The sequence below is a fragment of the Vicia villosa genome, linkage group LG5, assembly GCF_029867415.1.
Source record: "Vicia villosa cultivar HV-30 ecotype Madison, WI linkage group LG5, Vvil1.0, whole genome shotgun sequence".
NCBI classification, from domain to species: domain Eukaryota; kingdom Viridiplantae; phylum Streptophyta; class Magnoliopsida; order Fabales; family Fabaceae; genus Vicia; species Vicia villosa.
In genome coordinates, this window is record NC_081184.1 from 168631098 (window position 1) to 168653299 (window position 22202).

The window sequence follows — 22202 nt, forward strand, 5'->3', positions numbered from 1 at the left end:
ATAATTCAATAGTAATTTATTTTAATTTTTCGTTAATTTTGCGAAAAGTTTAAAATGATATAATTTTCAACTTATATATTTATTTTATTAGAATTGTAGGTAACGGATACCGATTTGGATACATGAATTTATTCAAACTACGAATATGTTGACAAATACTATAATACCATATCCATATCATACTCATTATCATCCCTAATTAAAACTTATAATAACCCATTGTTAGTATCACAAAACTGATAATCGACTAACTCTAATAGTCTAATCAGTCTAATTAAGTATGTCATTTAAAAACTCTTTTGTTTATATCTCCTCTTGAAATAACATGGGGGCGCCAATAGCATTTGTGACACGATGATAAAAACAAATAAAAAAAAGAAAGTGACTCTTGGACTATTGGGTCTCCCTCTTAAAATAATAAGGGAATACCTATAAATAACATTCACGACACCATGTAAAATAAAATAAAATAAAATAAAATAAAATAAAATGTTTAAAGTATATTTTTCATATTTATGTTGAAAAGTGAGATAATTTAGGTATTAAATAGGAAAAGTGGAATATCAAGGTATAAATTTCTAATCCCTTCTATCAAAATATTCCATTGTTTTTAAATGAATGTCAGTTTGAAATTTTTCACAGATTAAATAGTATAATAATATTGTCATAAAATATTATATTTTTATTAAATTAATTTTATTAATGTATTAAAAAAGTAGTATATAAATTAATAATTAAAGGACATAATTTAAAAAATAATCATCATTTTTATATTAAAAAGTAAAAATAACACTTATTTTGTAATAATTTTTTTTCTAAAACGACATTTATTTTAAAATAACATTTATTTATCTTCCTATTTGTTTCGATTTAATGTACTTAAGGGTGAAAATAGATTGGGCTGAGTTAGGTTTTGCCAAGTCTAAGTCTGACCTGTCAAAAAAAACTGAAGCTTAAGTCTGACCTATAGTCTGTCGTAGACTTATTTTTTAGGCATGAGTCTGGCCTTTTCGAAGGCCTGGTTAACTTGTTAGCCTACATAAAAGCCTATTTAAAAATAATGTATGGTCTGACATGAGTCTATATTGGCTAGCCTGTAGGCCCCTCTTATCGGTCTGGCTTATTTCCACCCCTAAACATATTACAATAATTCTGTAAAAAAAAATGTACTACAATAAGAACAAATACATACTCCCTCCGTCCCAAAATATAAGAGAAAAAAATGTATTTTTCTTGTCCCTAAATATAAGAGAAGAAATCATCTTTCATTTCTTTCAAGGTAAAATTAAATGCAAATTGCATTTAACTTACATTCTCTCTCATCATTTCTATAACCAACAACCAATTAGAATTTTTTTTACATTTTTCAAAACACTTTATTTCAAGAAAACCATAAATAAATTAAATGATTGTGTTTTTACTTTTCTTAATAAACGTGATTTTATTTTTTTCTCTTATAATTTGGGACGGAGGGAGTATTTCACAAAGAGATATTATATGTGAACATAAAAAAATGTCTACACCACCGCCGTATGAACACTTTATATTTCTCACTTTATATTTTAACTATTTTTAGTTGTACATAGGAGTGTGAAAAAAATCTGTTCCCATCAACCATTTTAAAAAATAAGGTGTACTTATTTTTTAAATCTATATTATTTGATTAAAAATTTAGAAAATTTCTTTAGCCAGCTCCCTATGAGGGTTACCCCCCAGCGAAAAACCCAAATTACCCCTGCTTCGGAAATAAATTTCCGAAGTATTTTTTTTTAAAAAATTTTCTCAGACTTCGGAAGTTCATCTCCGAAAACACCAAATGGGGGGTGTTTTCGGAGATAAACTTCCGAAAACACCTTTGTTCAGATTTTGAGGGGTTTCGGAAATGAACTTCCGAATTATGCAGAAACTATGTTTTTTTTTATGTTTTTCTTAACAGTCTCGTATTTTTAATTAAAGGAAACCGGGAAATAAAATAAGCGAAATATAAACAGAAAAAACTAATATGATAAAAAAAGTAATATATACAAGCCGATCCAAATCCAAATAAAAATAATGTGCTAAAGATACAATCTGAAAACAAAAAATAAATAAACCCGACCACTACTGGGTGTGCCTAACACTCTCTCCCTGGGACCTCCTATGCCGCCTGTATGTCGCCGCACAGCCCGCATTAGTGACGATCATCTCCATCACGGCGATTGCCTCTGGACCACCTTGATGAACGACGCCTCGATCCAACGCGTCCCGCCCAAGCATCTCTATCCGCTGGCAGATCGGCATGAGATCAATGGCGTGGTCATCCTCGGCCTGCTGGTTCTCCAGGATCTCCTCGTGTGCTGGCCTAGGAGCGCCGGGAACGTCGGGTCTCAGCAGAGGATGTGACACCCGGTAGAACCATGTGACGTATCCCTCCATACTGTGCCAGTCCTGTGTGACCTGAGTGCAACGGTACTCCTACGGTACCACATGATGCTGCCAGTCCTCCCATATGCGAGTGAGCTGCACTCGGGTCATTGTGTCGGGAGAAGCCTCAAAGGGTGACCTGGGTATCTGCTGCACGAATCCGAACTGACGCATGCACCGCTCAGGGAGATACCGGACCATGACGCCGGTCCCGCATGCCAACCATCCTGAATATAAAGCAATGTCGTCAAAGGGGACAACCTGAGCGTAGTCGCTGAACGGCCTCCAGGTGACGTCGTCGTGCATCGTGCGGTCCAGGTATCCACGGTATGGTCCCACCGCATTGTTCCCCCTCTAGAGAACGTATCTGGCGGCCCTGAGCATGGCGTCAACGTACACAGGATCGATGTGGAAGCCGTGGATGCGGGAGAAGTAGGAGATGATCCAGCTCTGAAACAGAAACACGATAATGTATTATAAATAAATACGAAACATAAATAAATACGAAACAATTAAAATGAAACGTACCGTAAGTAGTGTGCAGGATCCGACCAACTGCCTCGTCCTCCAGTTGGAGGCCTCATTCAGCTTCTGGTAGAGGTATGCCAGAGTAGCTGCCCCCCAGTTCCACTAGTGAACGGTATCCAGGTCCATAAAGTAGCGGAGGTAGGTCACGTCGACGTACCTTGCACTCTTGTCCACAAAGCATGCAGCGCCTACCACATGCATGTACCAGCACCGAAGAGCGCAGCCGCGGTGATATTGTGTGAATAGATCGTCACCCGCCTCCTCGGCATCGGCCGCCGCGTCCAGGTGGTGCTCGAAATAGCGGCTCAGTGTGGTGAACCGGATATGAGGCCCATTTGTCGTGATGCACTCGAAGTCAGCAACTTCGGGCTCCATGCCCAAATAGAGCACCATCCACTGACTGGCCTCGACCCTCTGGATTCGGGAGTGGGTCAACAGCGGCCCCCTGATGGGCAGGTGGAGAAGACACTGCACATCATGCAAGGTGATCGTCATCTCCCCAACCGGCAAGTGGAAAGAAGACGTCTCCTTGTGCCTGCACTCCACAAATGCCCCCTGCATGTCGTGGCTGATGGTGGTGTACCCCGTCATGCAGAGCCCGCTAAGCCCTAAACCTCGCATCGCGTCGTTAAACCACTCAGCTGCTGGTTTAAACAGACTGAAAATCTTCCGGGCGTGGTTCACCATTTTCAAAGGATCTCTCTCCTGTTACAAAAAAACAAATAAAAGCATATGTTAAATAGACCGTTAAGAAAATATCGAATAAACGTCTAAATTATAAACGGTTAAATTAAAAAAATACCTCTCCCTCCCAGATACGCCGAGGGACATGATCGTGGTAGCTAATCAGCACGGAAGTGTGAAAGGGTCCTCCCGGGTAGCTGTCCTCCTGCTCATCCTCCTCCCCGGGTGGAGGGTCAACATCCGGTACCCCCTCCGGCTCGTGGTATGGCACTGCCACCTCCTCCTCCTGCTCCTCCTCCTCCTCCTCTCGCTGGCGGGAAGAAGATACCGGAGCCAGCCGACTCCTAGATCCAGATGAAGAGGTACCCTCTCCCACGTCCACGGGAACTCGCACACGTCGTCCCCGGCCCTGCCCCCGTCCCTGTGTCAACGCCAGCTGCGCCGCCGCCCGCTCGCGTCTAGCCGACGCAGTCTGGGTCTCTCTACCCTGTCTGATGCATGCTGGTTGGTTGCCTGACATGTTCCTGTAAACAATTGAAATCGATTAATATGCGAGACAAAAGAAAAAACTTAAAAAATTGCACTTCTGATACAATTCGGAAGTTCATTTCCGAAGCTGGGATGGAGGTGTTTTCGGAAATGAACTTCCGAAACACCCCTGCGCAGAACTTCTCTGCAACCTTCAATGGCAGACCCCAAAATCAAACTTCAAACCTATGTCTACACATTCTAAACATCCTAAATATCAGTACCAACCTAACCTAATACATTTTTTGCTATTTGTAAACACCGTAATATGAATTTTAATCATAGATCTAAAACTCAAAATGCTTACCGATTGAAGAGATTGGAGTGCTTTTTAATGTAGTATAGGAAGCTTATTAGAGCCTTTGATGTAGCCTTGGAAGTGTTTGCACAAATTTTCTCCTTTGGTTGTGTTTGATGTTGAATTAGGGTAAATGAAGCAGTATTTCGGAAATGAACTTCCGAAATGCTGTTTTCGGAAATGAACTTCCGAAATAAGACAATTTTTTCAAAAAAAAAGGCGCTTTCAGAGATGCATCTCCGAAAACACCTTTTTCTTGCATTTCGGAAATGTATTTCCGAAGTCAGGGGTAGTTTGGGTTTTTCACCAGAGGTGAACTAGAAGGTTGGGAGGTGGCCAAAGAAATTTCCAAAATTTATCCAAATCCATTTCACTAAAATCACAAAAAAAAAACGGTATCCACTTTTTAAAACTAATAAAAAATGGTTAATCTGCTTTTCTAATTCAACATGCTATGCACATTGTCTCTGTTTCATTGCACAACTTCTAATTCAACATGCTATGCACATTGTCTCTGTTTCATTGCACAACAACTTAGATAGTAATTTTGTTGCAATGTGAAGACATAATTAGATTACCAATAGTAACGGTAACACACCAGATAATTATCATACAAAAATTCATATTTAATTTACCCAATTGAATATTAAGACCATTTTTTAAACAATTTTTTAGCATATTTGTTTCATAATTGTTAATTATTTTTAATTCAATGTAATGTTTTGTTTAACTATATAATTTTATTACTATCTCATATTATACATTTAATCAAAAAAATTCTTCAATAAAAATATTTTGATAGTCAAAATTACATAACATTTTGATTTGTTTTTATGTTTATTGTCCTTTCTTATTATTTTGATTGGCTCTATATTCTTTCAAAAATCAAATAATTGTTGATCGAATTTTGGAAATGTCATAACTGAGATTTTAAGTTTCGTCGTCAACAAGTGGTTGTTGATTACAAAAGGGATTTAAAACAATTGAGTATAGTTAAGAAGTTAAAAACGGAGTTTTAATCAAAACAAATTTGAGGAAAATTTGATTTTAAAACTGGTTTATATCAAAAACCGGTTTTTAATATAAATCGATTTTAAACTGGACCGATCTAAAATTGTAAACCGGTTTTAAAAAAAAATTAACTGGTTTCATTAAAGTTGTTTTAAGAACCAAGTTGAACCATATATTTGGTTTGGTTTTAGAACCATGCACACTCTTAGTTGTATATATTTTTATTAATCTCAAAAGTGTAGCTATATATCAAAAATTGCAAAGGACGTTGAATGGTGTCCAATTAGTGCATGTACAAATATCAATTCTATTTGACAAATGTCCTCAATTCTTACACTCTTATTACATTTTTAAGCTGACACGTAACATCATAAATTCAAAATTTTTCTTCGTTCTCTCTTTCTCAAAAAACGCAAATTAACACCAAATGAGTTTTAGAAATCCATTCTTCTCTATCATCCCTCTCTTTCTCCAAAACACTAACTATTTATTGAAGGTGAGAAAAATATACAAGGGGGAGAGTGATTGAATTGTGTATCTGATAATTTTGGTTTTACTAGAATTAAAGCTTCTAAATCCGACCAAGTTCAAATTATAAGCTAAAGTAAGCAGCAACGGAATAATTTAAAGTGCGGAAATAATAAGAAAATCACACATATAAATTATTATGCTTCATATATAACGAGAGTAGTCCAGTCCCCTTGTCACACAAGAGTTTTTCACTATAATCAGAACCTGATTACAACTTGCTTAGACATGCCAGTCCAAAAGTTCTTGCTCAATCACACCTGAAAGAGACTTCCATGCCTAAACACACCCGTTCAGGACTTCTTTGCCCAATCAACTTGAAAAAGACTTCCTTGATAAATCTAACCAGAAAAAGACTCCATTTTCTAATTCACAACTCAGGAGTTCCTTGCACAATCTAACTAGAAAGAGACTTCCTTGCTCAAACACTCTGTCTGACACTTCCTTGTTCAAACACATTGTTTGAGACTTTTACAAATTCTAAAAAAACTGTTTAAAATTACAATAAAATGTACATGATATACAATCAGAGGTACAAAGAATACAACACAAGCAAAGACCTTGTTACTTGAGATTTCTAAGATATGCACATGTAAGAAAATCTCAAGTCTATGTGCAATACAACAACTATGTACGAAAACTTAGAGAGCAAAATAGTTCATGTTCTATCTTGTTGTGTGTATTCTTGTTTCTTCTTTTGAATCTTCATCTCCTTTCATAGAGGGAACCAAAAGAGACGTTGGAAGCTTGTTTGCATGAGTATCTTTGTTGATGAAGCGACTTTCAAGAGAGGGACGTTGGAGTATGTACGATTAGGATTTTTATCTTATGAATAATCTCTTTATTCATTGTGTCTTTCTCAATTAAGGAGTCCATAGGCATGCAGGAGTAGACTAGAGAAATTGTGTCACACAACCTTGAGCCTTGTGCTAAAACCTCTAGTTAACTTTATCCATAATTTTGGCAATTGATAAGATTGAGCTGCTTTTGCATAGAGTACGAACCAAAAGTCATTGTACAACGCTTCTAGCTAATTAGAGGATGAGTCAATATGGCGTCGAGGTTGTATTTGAAAATTAGATTCTAATCCATTAAAATATGAATTATATGCTTCTGATTTACGAGTCATTTAAATGGGTCAGAACCTAGTTAATTACTAGCTTAATGATCATGCAGACTTAGACAAATGTTAGTATACCATATTATTCTTTAAGTACTTTGTTATCACCAATATCCAAGGAGTATGAACAGATTTTGTTCCAACATATATTACCTATTAAAACATACTACCACTTTCATTAGAATACTCTAATCTATTTCGGTTTATTACACTACAACAAGGATAAATACATATTTGACAAATGCCCAAAATAATTACACTTCTATACCATTTCTAATCAAACACGTTGCAACATTAATTCAAAATTTCCCTTCGCTATCTCTTGCTCAAAAACACAAAACAACTTCAATAAGCTTTTAGAAACCTGTTTCTATCTATTATCTCTCTCTTTCTCCAAAACAAGGAAGAAGATGAATAGGGTTTTAAAAACCCCTTTCTCTCCCTCAGTATAGAGGGTTCATTTCCTCTCTATCTTGAAATTTTGGAAGGAGATGAAGCTTTATTTAACTTCATTCCCTCTTATCTTCATCCTCTATTCCTCTTTTCTTATTCCTAATTTTCATACCAGTTCCATTATTTTCACTATCTCACTTTCTACAATAATCTGATTGGAAAAAATAGGGTTTTTGAACCATCTTCTATCAATCATCTTTATTTTCTCTTTATCTCTACCATTTTCCATTCTCACATTTGAGTGACTGTGTTTCTAAACTTTACTTTATTGGATTTTGTTTCAATTAGAAAGAAAATTGCAAACATGAAAAAGTGGTTTCGTAGATAAACATGATAAAGTGCAAATTATTATGTGGGTCTCAATTTTTTAAGGGTTTTATTGATCTGGGTTGTTGAAATTTTTTGACTAAACAAGATTCTCTTTAGTGTTTACTTTTAGGTTTTAATGATGTTTTTAATGCTTAAACTCATAATCCAATGCTCTCTTTCGGATTTTGTACTATTCATATTATGTTAGTATTGATATGTTTTAATTAGGTATTTGTTTGTCAATTTATTCCCCCTTTTATATGGAAATTTATACTCAGATTTGTGTATGAATTCAAGTTTTGTTGATAGTTGTAATTAGTTTACTCCACTGGTGCCATTGTTTTGCAAATCTATGGATTTTTTCCTTATTTTCTTACCGTATATCTTTAAGTGACTATGGCACAGTTTGACATTTACATGATTGTGATGTGTTTGTGCAGAAACCTGAAGATGAAGTTCTATTAAGAAAAGTTATGTTCAATGTTGTATTATTGGTGGGTTACACTTTCCTCTATCAAAATGCCAAGCGCAAAAGTTATGAAGTTCTATTAAGAAAATTTAGGTCTGGCGTGTTTTCACTAAACAAGCGATTAATTTAGATTTTGAATTAAGTAACTAGTTTATGATCATGAAATTAATTTAAAGATAATCACAATACTAATTACGAATGAAGTATTTAAAAGAATAAACCTTTTATCATGCTCTCATTCTTGATTGTGTCCTTATCCTAAACTTTAATTCATATGCATTTGACCTTTTCAAATTCATTGAACCATCTACGGGCAAACAACTTTAAACAACAAATATCAATTTTTTGAAAATTTTCAAACAAGTACTAAAATAAAGTAGTTAAATCGCAAGTGTTTTGGCGTGTATGCTCATTTTGTATCTCTATTGTGTTCCCCTACCTGCAGAAAAGTTTGGGATTTCCTCATGTCATTAAGATTCATTAGGCCTACAGAAGAAGCGTCACAACTTGCTAATCTGGGTGAATCTTGCTAAGCGGGTTAGAGCAGCAAAACTCACTTATGGGGCCACAGAAATGACTAAGAGAGTTTCTGCTACCTTAGTGGTACATATTATACTTTGTTAAAATTTCACATACATGCATGAAAATCATACATATATTCATTCATAGATGAGTTCCAAATGAAACTAATATGTTTTGGGAGTTTGGACAGGCTCATGTACTTAGTACAAAATGATCAACATGTCCAAAACTCCATTTGTCCATGGAATTTGTTAGTAATTCATAAAAAAATTATAAAACCGCACAAATTGTTCTAAGCATAATAAAATTAACTAAAAAAATATTAAATGAAAGTTAGTAAAATTTACATTGATGGTGCCAGAAGCTAAATCCTCGTCTTCACTTGTCGTTTCTTCTTCTTCACTTTCTTCTTCCTTCTCTTATAAATTTCCTTCATTCTCCCTTTGCACATCACATACTCCACTAGATTGACCATTACCACCTCCAGAGTAGAATGGCTTGCTCATACGCCATTGGAGGTAGTTTCTAAAGTCTTCAAGAGTGGGTACCGACTCATATAGAGCCTTTTGGATCCTGCATCAATAATTGCAAACTATACATGGTTTATTTTAGAGAAAGTATACATATATGGTATGCATTGCTGACATATCAGCTATACTCAAAACATGCTCTTGAGTTTGGGTCCATGGCATTAAAGCATGTTATCCCTTGTTGAAACTCGGGTGTGACGTGATTTTCATATCACAAGGTACGACGTGAAAATCACGTCACTAAACAACTGTTTTTTATTTTAGTTTGAAATCAATATGTTGTGACGTGAAAATCACATCACTAAAAATACGTTTTTTTTTAAATTCTTATTCAATTAAGATTAATAAAAAGGTTTATTATTAGTTATGATTCAAAATTAATAAATATTAATAAAAATATTTATTTAAAGATAAAATAAAAAGTTTTAATATAATAATAAATAAAAACCATAAATAATAAATAAAAACCATAAATAATAAAAATTTATAAATTATAATTAAAAGAATACGTTTGGGAAATATATAAGATTTTCAGCGACGTGAAATTCACATCGCAACTTTGCATAATGGATTTCACGTCGCAAACGGCGTAACGGTAATAAAATCATTACCCAATCTGCTCCTTGTCAGTCAACGTTGTATGAAAAGTGCAATTTTAGGTTGTGACGTGATTTTCACGGCACAACTTAAATTTTAAAATTTTCAAACTTCCCCATGTGCAAATCTGATGTATTACTTTTTTGAATTTTAATTTTTGAAGTTGCGACGTGTTTTACACGTTACAATTTTTTTTAAAAATTTCTTACTCCTCCCTATGCTAACGTTACTTTTCATTTTTTTAATAATATAAACACGTATCGACGTGGTAATCACGTCATAACACCTATTTTTTTTCTACGTGAAAATCACGTCACTATTTCACGTGGCTGGAGAAGTTTTTTCTTGTTGTGAGTATAATATCAAAACCAAACATTGATTTTACATTAGGCTAAGCTTTGGAACTAAACGGAGTTTTTGAATGCTAAACTCAATAACCAAATGAGAGTTTTTAACGGATTTAGCTTAAAAATCAAACGATATTACTTGGCTAATCTCAAGAACCAAATAGAGCTTTTAGTTGGATTATGTCAAGAACCAAACAACGAATTCTTCAAGAAATATTACACAAGAGACAACCCTCTATAGTAACTTACAAAAAAATCCCACATCATCATAACAGACAAAAAAAACATCACTATTATAGAAATACAATTTATTGTGTATTTTGAAATGAGGAGAAACCCTCTATTTACAGACAAACTACTCAAATGTATTCATATTGTATTCATATAATAGTGATTTTTAAGTTTCATCTTGCATCTTTTGCTCGAATTTATCACTTTATGAACATATATGTGTATGTGTGCGCGGAGATGCCTCATCCCTAAATGAAGGACCTGCTTCAACAGATGGAAGTGCCACATCCACTAATGGTAACATTCTAAGTGTTTCTTCCATTTTTTTCTAACCCCTTCATTCTTAAATTACATCCATGTGATGCAATTTATTAATTATTCCCAAGTTGATTCTCTAGTTTGAAAATTATAGGGAACATCATGTTCATCAACCCTTTCATGTGAAGTAAGAGGGAATTCTTTTCCCTCTAACTCATTCTATTATTTTTTTATGAATGGTGAGTATCTTCTAACACTCTTACCGTGAAGTCAATGACGGTTGTAAGTAGTACGTTTAGGATTTTAGAATAATGTGTATTTAAATTTGAGTCATTTTGTTAGATTTTATTGCTAGATTTTAAGGTCTAAATATCTTAGAACATTCTTTGGAACAACACGACTAGGAGATCCTGCAACTTTGTTTAGAATAACTGTCTCGTAGGACAAGTGTCTTGAGAATCCATGTTTTTCCCGATTTAACATATGGTGGAAGGTCCTTCACCTAGAATTATGTATTCTCTTATGGCATATATGTTCCTTGATCCGCCTTACTACCCAAAACTTGGTTGAACCAGTTTCTTGTGGTTTGGATATTGCCTAGACCAGAGTAGTGATAAACAATTGAGTGATTGATAACTTTTGATTTTGTTCTATTGTCAAATTATGATTGAGAGCAATTATGGACGATGCTTGTAATGATTGAGAAAAGTGAACATTGTCCAGTTAAGTGTTCTAATTGAGAGCGATACTTGAAATGATTAAGAGCTACGAGTGCGATTGAGCGTTCTAATAAAAAGTGTTGCATGGATCGATTTTGAGAAAATTTGAACAATGAGCTATGGATGAAGACCTTCAATTGCTTGACGTGATTGAATGAGACGCGCATTTTGTTCATTTTTTCTCATCAAGTTTGATGAAATTTACCTTATCTATTCTAATTTTATAAAATGATAACAATTGTATTTAACAATAATATAAACTAAAAAAAAAAAAAGTGAATAAAACTTTGTGAAAGGTTTAACAATCCCCGATTAATACAATTGGCTTTGTTTATAGAGCTTTTTCCTTGCAGTGATTCAGAGGTATAGAAGAAAAAACTCATAAAGTAAATCTAGTTTACTGCATCATAGACACAACTAAATTTTGTTTGTACTTTTCAAACATACAATTTACTATTGATTCTCACCTTTAACCATGAATTACTTTTCAAACATACAAACTGACAGGCACGATAATTGTTAATAGTGACATCTTCACAGATACTTTGTCTTCATCTGTTTCTCTTCTCTCATCAAAGTACACCATTAATTTGTTTTGAATCTTGATTGATTCCTAACAATTTTTAATTTATTATTAATAACAAAAACTATGTTTCCTAAGATAGTAATAATAATAACACATTGAAATGTTTGAACACTAATCATTCAAAAAAAATTATAAATAGTGATATATAACGATAAAAAAAACTATTGAACCTAACCAAATTGTTAAACTGAGTTAAAAAAATTAAAATAACCAAACTGTTAAGTTTGATCTTGAATCAAATTATGGTATACAAATTGTTCTAGAATCAAACAAAAACCAAAATCGAACTGAATAAAAATTGAAAATGAAAAAATGATAAAAATGAGTTTAAAGTTTTTTATTAAAATAATTAGAAAAAAATATAATGATTGAGTTTAAGAAAAGCTATCCTTTAACAATTTAATAATGTTCGAAATTCCTAACCAGTATACTAAATCGATAATTTTTCTTCGTTTCAATTCTTAATAAATTTAAAAGGTTCAGTTATATTTAAATAACATTTTACAATGATTTGGTTCGATTTACATTATATATTATATATATATATATATATATATATATATATATATATATATATATATATATATATATATATATATATATATATATATATATATATATATATATATATATATATACACATATACACATGACATGAGGACCCTATGTTTCCCATTATAAGCCATGATTGATTTCTAAGTTACAGAAAAAGGACAGTAAAAACAAGAGGATACCTAATATTAGTACACAAATAATTGAGTAAAAAGAACAACGAAGTAGAAAAGATAAAGAGTAGGTGCAGGCATAGAGCATCCATCATAAATAGAGTAGGGTGTTAGGATGAAAAAAGGAACAATATTAATTCATCAACAAAGCTATTTTTATTGATCCAGCTTTACCGCATAAAAGTAACATATGCATTATGAGAGAGATAACCATTGCTATAGAAACTGAGAAAATACAATGAATAAGCTCATTCCAATAAGTGATTTTAAGGGAAGATTAAGAATTAATTAAGAATGGATTCACGAGTGTGTCAGATATATTAGGACACAGGTATTTATCTTTTTTTAAGGACACGTCGCTTATTAGTGACAGAAAATTTCACTGTGGGGCTATTTTTATTCTTTCTAATCTTCTTTTTCTGAGTTCATTTCATTCATTGGACAATTTTAGTTGTTTTACTTTCTATGCTTTTTTCTTTCTTTTACAACTTTTGAACTGCTTTTTCTTTTGAGTTTTTTGATTGATTCTATCAAGGTGATTCTTTTTTACTACAAAAAGTTGCATTTATTTAATAGTAACATGGTTAGTTTCATGTGTTATGTCACACTCTTGTTTTATTTTTTTTACATATTCCATGCTTCAACCCATGTTCTATAGGTGTGTTTTTGTCATGTAATGTAGTTTTTCACGAGGTGTTTGTTTTCTTTTGTTCTTGATAAACAAACTGTGGCTTGTTTTTTGTGTAGGTTTTCACTTCTTCTTGCAGTAGTAGTATTATTCTTCTTCCAATGGGTAGAACCATAAGGTGGTTCAAGAGTTTTTTTGGGATAAAGAAAGATAGAGATAATCCAAATTCGAATTCTTCGAAATGGAATCCTCCTCTTGAAACATTCTCGAAGAGAGATTCAAGAGGTTTGTGTCATAATCCAGCAACTATACCACCTAACATTTCACCTGCAGAAGCTGCTTGGGTTCAATCGTTCTATTCAGAATCCGAGAAGGAGCAAAACAAGCACGCCATTGCTGTTGCAGCTGCCACAGCAGCAGCTGCAGATGCTGCTGTGGCAGCTGCTCAGGCTGCCGTGGCTGTTGTCAGACTAACCAGCCACGGCAGAGATACCATGTTTGGAGGCAGACACCAGAAATTCGCTGCTGTCAAGATTCAAACCACATTTAGGGGATACTTGGTAAGTTTACTCTACCTTTGACTTAATTATGCAAATTTCAAGAATCCTAATTCAAATCCAAATTCGAGTTCTTTATGAAACAATTTTTGGTCTCTATAATAGGCAAGAAAAGCACTGAGAGCCTTAAAGGGTTTGGTAAAGTTACAAGCACTGGTGAGAGGGTACTTAGTAAGGAAGCAAGCAACAGCAACACTTCACAGTATGCAAGCTCTGATTAGAGCACAAGCAACCGTAAGATCTCATAAATCTCGCGGTCTCGTCATGAACACGAAGAATGAAACGCATAACAGATTTCCAGCACAAGCAAGAAGATCCACGGTAAGAAAACATACAGATCTCATACATTTTCTAGTATCAATCACTTCAATAGTCTTTTCTTTGCACCTGTTATGATTATTTGAATCATTGTTTTGTAGGAAAAGTACAATCACAATGAGAGTAATAGGAATGAGTACACATCTTCAACTCCGGTCCACAGTAGAAGATTATCATCTTCTTTTGATGCTACTGTGAACAACAACGGCAACAACAACAATAACAACAACAGTTATGATATTGGAAGTCCGAAAATAGTAGAAATCGATACTGGAAGACCGAAATCAAGGTCTAGAAGAAGCAACACATCAATTTCCGATTTTGGCGAAGACCAGTCATTTCAAACACCTTCATCTCCACATCCAATTATCCCATCTCAGTTATTCATTCCAAGTCAAAGGAATTTCAGTGAATCAGATTGGGGAATAACAGGTGAAGAATGCAGGTTTTCGACTGCGCAAAGCACTCCGCGTTTCACAAGTTCATGTAGTTGTGGATTTGTGGCACCCTCTACACCTAAAACAGTTTGTGGAGATAGTTTCTACATTGGTGAATATGGTAACTATCCTAATTACATGGCTAATACACAGTCTTTTAAGGCGAAATTGAGGTCTCATAGTGCTCCAAAGCAAAGACCGGAACCGGGTCCAAAGAAGAGGCTTACATTGAATGAACTTATGGAATCTAGAAACAGTTTGAGTGGAGTTAGAATGCAAAGATCTTGTTCACAGATTCAGGATGCTATTAATTTTAAGAATGCTGTTATGAGTAAATTAGATAAGTCCTCTGATTTTGATAGAAACTACTCCAACCAAAGGAGGTGGTAATGTAGTGTTGTGTCCGGTATCTGTATCGGTGTATGCAGAGTCTACACGTGTCGTGTCTGATATCTATATCAGTGTCTGCAGAGAGTCTACATATAATTGATTAGTGAATGGTTAAGTCAAAGACAAAATTGAAGGATTATAACAAAGATGATAAGAAGGTCCTTATTGTAAGAGTCATTTAATTGAATCATGTGTTTATATTTTGTTTTGGCAATAGTTATGTTTCTTGTATTTGTTTAGTATAGTTAAACTTGTTTTATTTGAGTTGAAAGAAAATGTTTACTCTAAAAAGTGAAGCAGCATCAATATTATAATACAATAGAGTAATGCAGCATTTTATTTGACAAAAAACAGAAAAGGCACATTAATTGTTTTTACAACAATTTGAATCACAAGCAATGAGTGAATACTCATGAGTTGAAAGATATTCAAATCTACACTATATAATTAAGAAAGAATGATTGAGAATTTGGTATTCATTGAATGACTGTGGGGGAATCTTTAATGTCAGGCTACATCATGTACTATGATGGGACGTTTACTGTTATCTGTGTCCACACTTATTTTTTCAATTTTTTTCAACTTTGAAAGTGAAAGGTAGTAGTAGTAGTAACTAAGGTTATGTTTTTTGAGATGGAATGTTTTCAAAACATAGGACGAGGATGTTATGTGTGTTCCAATGTTGGATTTGGGGAGATGTCAAATATTAGTATGATACATGTTAGATAAGTTTTTTTTTTCACACCCCTTAAATATTTTTGGAGGGTTAAAGATGTGTTGAAGGAGTGATGAATTGATATGGATTAAGGTTCAAAGGGAGGAGTGCTTTGTGAAATGTGACTCTTTTTGAGGCGGCACTTATGAATAAGAGTCACTCGAAAAATTCAAAAAGAGAAGTGTTAGAAAAATGGTATGATAATCCTGGATATCTTCAAGAATCGTGTTTGTTCACTTTCCGAACAAAGTATTTCGACCCTATTCTTGTCTGGGTTCACGAAATCTTTGCGGGGATAATTCTTGAAGAACAATCTGTTTCTGACAATGGAGAACAGATCAGAATGTAGAGAGGAAGTATGTAATTTCGTATGCCAAATCGAGACCAAAAGACTCCTTATATAGGAGACCAATAATAGAAACGAACAGACACACCTTTTCGGAAAACAGTTATGTCTGTTGGAACGGGTGTAACTATTCAAACGAATCGTTATGTCCGTTGGGAACGGGTGCAACTATTCAAACGAATCGTTATGTCCGTTGGGAACGAGTGCAACTATTCAAACGAAACGTTATGTCCATTTCTATTATTCATATTCAATTACGCGTTTGGCTCGACGAGCGTGCACTCCGCACTACCCTAACTCGTTTCAAACTTAACGCATAATTGCATTGGCCTATAGTAAATCACATTACTACCAAAATGCATTGATGATACTAAAATCACCAACAAACTCCCCCCATTTTAGTATAATCCTTGATTTACTTTACAGGTATAACGATCAAACAAATGCATAGAAGAAAATGTCTTACGATTGAATTTTCATCTTAGTACAAATACACATTCCAAATATTCGAAAATCGGGGTGTCATACTGATTGAACCCGTCAATCCATTTGAATATCTAAAGATATAGTACACATATGTTTCTTACAATACTCTGCTATTCATACTTGACACTTTACAAGCCATGTGTCCTTATCCATTAATAAGCATATAGGAAGCCAAGTCCAAGCTTCTTGAAGCGGCAAAACTTCATGCTCACATAGGTGATCCTTTTAATCTTGCACCTGCATTAGCAATTTTTCAAAAGAACCATTAAGAAGATATACTTCAACCTAGCCATCACTTGCAGGTCTGAGCACATACCTTGGGAAGATAAACACAATTGCTCCAATCTTTAACTATGATCTTTCCACATTGAATTCTGCTTCTAACGTTGTATTAGAAGGGAATTGGGTATACCATAACTAATAGATTTAAATGGACTTTAATACCATCCCAATTACCGACTTCTTCACTAAGTCTCTTGCTAACCCCTTCGTCAAGTGGTCAGCTAAGTTTTGTTGCAACCGAACAAACTCAATAGATATCACCCCATTCATGATTAATTCCCTAATCATACTATGTCTAATACCCAAATGTCTAGACTTTCCATTGTATATTTGAATATATGTTTTAGCCAGTGTGGCACTACTATCACAACGGATAGAAATTGGTGATATCGGTTTAGGCCATATCGGAATCTCATATACCAAGTTCCTTAGCCATTCTGCTTCTTTACCAGCAGCAGTTAATGCTACAAACTCAGATTCCATTGTGGAACTAGTTATACATGTTTGCTTCTTGGAAGCCCATGAGATGGCACCTCCCCCAAGCAAGAACACCCATCCACTTGTAGAGGATGAATCTTCAACATTATTTATCCAACTAGCATCCGAATAACCCTCTAACACCGAAGGAAATCCCATATATGACAATCCATAATTCATAGTACCCTTCAAGTACTTGAATACCCTAGTTATCGCATGCCAATGATGTCTACTAGGATTACTAGTAAATATGCTCAATTTGCCAACCGCATACGTAATATCCGGTCTAGTGCTAATCATAGCATACATCAAAGAGCCTATAGCTCTTGAGTATTCGAGTTGATCCCCAGGTTTACCTGTATTTGGCATAAGCTTTTCTCCTAGATCCATGGGAGTACTTACTGGAGAACAATTTCCATAATTGAACTTCTTAAGTATTTTCTCAATGTAATGAGATTGCATAATTACAATCCCCTTATTCTCCCGTTTAATCTTAATACCAAGAATAACGTCCGCTTCTCCCATATCTTTCATGGAGAACTTTGACGACAAGAAATTCTTTGTTTTATCAACTTGATTTTGGTCGGTGCCAAAGATCAACATGTCATCAACATATAGACAAATGAAAACTCCTTTACCGGATGTATCAAATTTGCTATATACACATTTGTCAGCTTGGTTTAGAATGAAACCATTAGACAAAACAACCTCATCAAACTTTTGATGCCACTGCTTTGGAGCTTGTTTCAGCCCATACAACGACTTAACTAGCTTACACACTTTATGCTCATTACCAGGCATTACAAAACCTTCAGGTTGCTTCATATACACTTCTTCTTCCAAATCACCATTCAGAAATGTTGTTTTGACATCCATTTGATGAATCACTAGATTATGAATAGCCGCCAAGGCAATCAATAATCTAATAGTAGTGATACGGGCAACTGGAGCATAGGTATCGAAATAATCAATCCCTTTTTTTTTGTCTGAAGCCTTTGGTTACTAATCAATTCTTGTAGAAGTTTTGTGTATCATCACTATGATACTTCCTTTTAAATATATATCCAAAATATATTTAATGCATAGTAATCGTTGACGAACTTTTGATTTGTGTTTTCAACAATCCTTTGAGAACTTTCCTCACAAGGTTTTTAACTTGTGAGAATCTCGAATTCTTTATCCTCCAAAATAAGGTTCTCAAAATTCTATATAAGGGGATTTAATAAGACTCCAAATTCATAGAAGTCATGAACCATCTTTAAATGATCTTCATGTGTCTTATAATAAAAAGTCTCATTGAACATAAACATGTTAGTCACATAGAATACAAATCAAAACTCAATTACATAATTTAAAATCATGAAATTTGATTACTCTAGTAATCAACCAGTCCATAATTTAATTTTTCAAAAAAGTATGTGCACATATAAAATCTTTATGAAGAGACACGACAGTTCAAAAGAAACTATCAAAAATTAAAAAAATATTTAAAAGTTACAACTTTTCATCCGGATGCTATCGGTTTAATTTTAAGCGTTGCAAATAAATTTTCATTACCAATTTTCTTTTTCTAGTATGTATTCATGGCTTTCCATTTCAAATTAATTACAAATATGAATTCATGTTACTATGAATTAAAAAAAAAAAACTTACAATCCAATCTAAAATTTAGATAGGCTACTGTTACTATGCTATATGTTAGTGGCAAGGAAACATATGCCGTAAAATTAATTACGTAGTGTTGTACAGTACGTTTACGCGTATGCATGAAACAATCTTATTATGATTTCATTTAAAATCTAAATATTAATTTTCAGAGTGCTTTACAAAAATCATATTAGCGTACCTGAATCTGCGACAACAATTCTTGTTCGGTTTTTGATCTATGATGTAAAAGCCTCGGTTATCATTATTTGATTACTATAAGATTGTTAGAAAAATTAATTTCAGTCGAATGAAATCGAGGCTAGAATCGTGTACGGAACACTTTTTTATAGTATTTCAAGCACTCCCAATTTGTCTTGGAGTTTCTACGCAGGAATACCCAGGATAATTCAGCCTTCTCGAGTTTGCGTAAGACCGGTGAAAACTCGAATGTAGCGAAGAGTGCTCTGGAATTATTTTAGAGGATTTGCAATTTTGTGATGTCGATTATTGTCCATGAAACTTGTCCAATTTTCTGAAACTTTTAGTCATCTCCTTGACGGTGCTTCCTCCTCCAGCCATGATTATCAGAAAGAATACTTTGTTCGTTTGTTAGAAAAATGGTATGATAATCCTGGATATCTTCAAGAATCGTGTTTGTTCACTTTCCGAACAAAGTATTTCGACCCTATTCTTGTCTGGGTTCACGAAATCTTTGCGGGGATAATTCTTGAAGAACAATCTGTTTCTGACAATGGAGAACAGATCAGAATGTAGAGAGGGAAGTATGTAATTTCGTATGCCAAATCGAGACCAAAAGACTCCTTATATAGGAGACCAATAATAGAAACGAACAGACACACCTTTTCGGAAAACAGTTATGTCTGTTGGAACGGGTGTAACTATTCAAACGAATCGTTATGTCCGTTGGGAACGGGTGCAACTATTCAAACGAATCGTTATGTCCGTTGGGAACGAGTGCAACTATTCAAACGAAACGTTATGTCCATTTCTACTATTCATATTCAATTACGCGTTTGGCTCGACGAGCGTGCACTCCGCACTACCCTAACTCGTTTCAAACTTAACGCATAATTGCATTGGCCTATAGTAAATCACATTACTACCAAAATGCATTGATGATACTAAAATCACCAACAAGAAGGATACTAGAGACCATTGTTTTAAAAATCAGATCGAATTGGTCGGTCGGATCGATGAGACCGAAAATTGGAGGGATCATTTGTGTGGTCTAATTATTGGACTAGATATGCTAATGAACCGGTGAGAACCGGCTAAAATCGGAAAAAATCGGTAAATTGGCAGTTTTAAAAAATCGATGGTTCAAATGCATACTTTTTTTCCTGCACAAACGACGCCGTTTTCATGATTCTTTTATAAAAAATATAATTAAAATATAATTAGACTTTATTCAAACCATATTTGGAACAACTTTTTCCCTATTTGCAATTAGACTTGGTTTAAAATTTATTTAAATTTATATTTTGTATTATTTTGTTGTGAGTGATGATTATATTAGAATTTGAAAGTAAAAAATAAACATGTGAAATTATGATATTTTAAAATTGTAAAATTTTGTATGTGTTATGATATTTTTTAAAGACCAAGTCATCTGGTTCGATCGATTTAATAAATATATAGTATTGCAATAGAGACTGGTTTATTCAGCCAAGTTATCCGATTTAGTCATGTGATTCGACCAGTAACCCAGTGGTTCAACCAATGAACCAGTACCCAGTACTCTCATCGGTTTGATGATCGGTCCGGTTTTTAAAACTCTTCTAGAGAGTGTTAGAGTGGGATTGAGGAGTTATCAATTGTGCTAAAAAAAATTATTGTAGATCTAGAAAAACTTGGGTATGTCATTCTTTGGGAGAAGATTTATAGGTGGAGAAAGGTTTGGAAAGGATAGAGGTTACTAATCAAGAGGAGAAGTTGACCCAAAATTGAAAGAATGTCTTTCAACAATTGTATGCTCTTTTAAAGGTAAAGGATAGGGAAGTCCTCTAAAGTGAACAAAAGTTACAATTTAAATCATATTTGAAAATATTGACTCTTTGGCACTATAGAAAACCAAGATGGACGAGGGAGGTTTCAAATGCTTTATGCTTTAGAGTTCAGGTGTAATCTAGACTGTGTCTTAGCTATTCTACGATAAGTGTCTGTTGTAATATTAGTATTATTATTATTAAAATATTTTGAATATCATACAACTCATTATGAGTTGCTGTCCAGTATAGCTCATTATGACTAAATTAGCATTTATAGGAAGAATAATTATCCTTCCCTTATTTAGATAGCTTTATAGTCTATAAATACCTCTTATGTATTCTTTACAATATATATAAAACTTTTTATATTTCTATATGGTATTAGATCACCCGATTCTAGGGGCTCTTCTTCCGCGCTCAAAACACTAGTCGTTCTTATTACGACCGTTTTTCTTGGTCAAGGTTCCCTTTCTCTTGGAACCCTAGTGATCTTGGTGACTTTGCAACTGTCATTCACCGTTCAATCGCCGTTGCAGATCCGAACGGTTTCACTTTCATTGTTGTTTTTTCAAGACAACCTTCATTGTTGTACCTTTGTTTCTCGCTGTTTGCAACCCTTGATTGTTTGGTTGTCATCTTTGTTGGTGTTTCTCATTGGCAGCCCTTCGATCCTCTCCTAATAGTAGATCTCGAGACGGTTTGTTTCTCTTTATGGACTCCTTAAGTAAGTTCTCTAACACTAGTTCTCTGACCATGACTGGTAAGAACTCTAGCTTCTTAGCTTTAAATGCCTCATGTTCTAAAGATATCTGAATTATTGACTTTGGTGCAACTGATCACATGACTCCATATATGTCATATCTCTCTTCTTATTCACCTTTACCTAATAAACGCCATATTAGCGTTGCAAATGGGTCCCAAACCCCGATTGTTGGATTTGGTAACATCAGCCTAAGCCCATCATTTATTCATGTAATATTCATGTATCCAATGAATCCATAGTCGATCCTTTATTTTAGCTATATTCCATAACATTTTCCCTATGGTGGCTTTGTTCCATGCAG

At 34.2% G+C, this 22202-nt stretch overlaps 1 protein-coding gene across 3 annotated transcripts; it reads left to right on the forward strand.

The window, feature by feature from the left end:
• Positions 1-13047: 13047 nt before the first annotated feature.
• LOC131608166 (protein IQ-domain 26-like) lies at positions 13048-15472 on the forward strand. 3 transcript variants are annotated; one of them, XM_058880093.1, is made up of 4 exons: positions 13048-13177; positions 13594-14034; positions 14137-14352; positions 14451-15472. In XM_058880093.1, the coding sequence occupies exons 2-4, from the start codon at positions 13636-13638 to the stop codon at positions 15174-15176; spliced, it is 1341 nt and encodes a 446-aa protein (XP_058736076.1). In that variant the 5' UTR covers positions 13048-13177; positions 13594-13635; the 3' UTR covers positions 15177-15472. The 3 variants fall into 3 exon arrangements, with proteins under 3 accessions (XP_058736076.1, XP_058736077.1, XP_058736078.1); XM_058880094.1 differs by lacking the exon at positions 13048-13177 and adding an exon at positions 13291-13381; XM_058880095.1 differs by lacking the exon at positions 13048-13177 and adding an exon at positions 13453-13504.
• The last annotated feature ends 6730 nt before the right edge of the window (positions 15473-22202 follow it).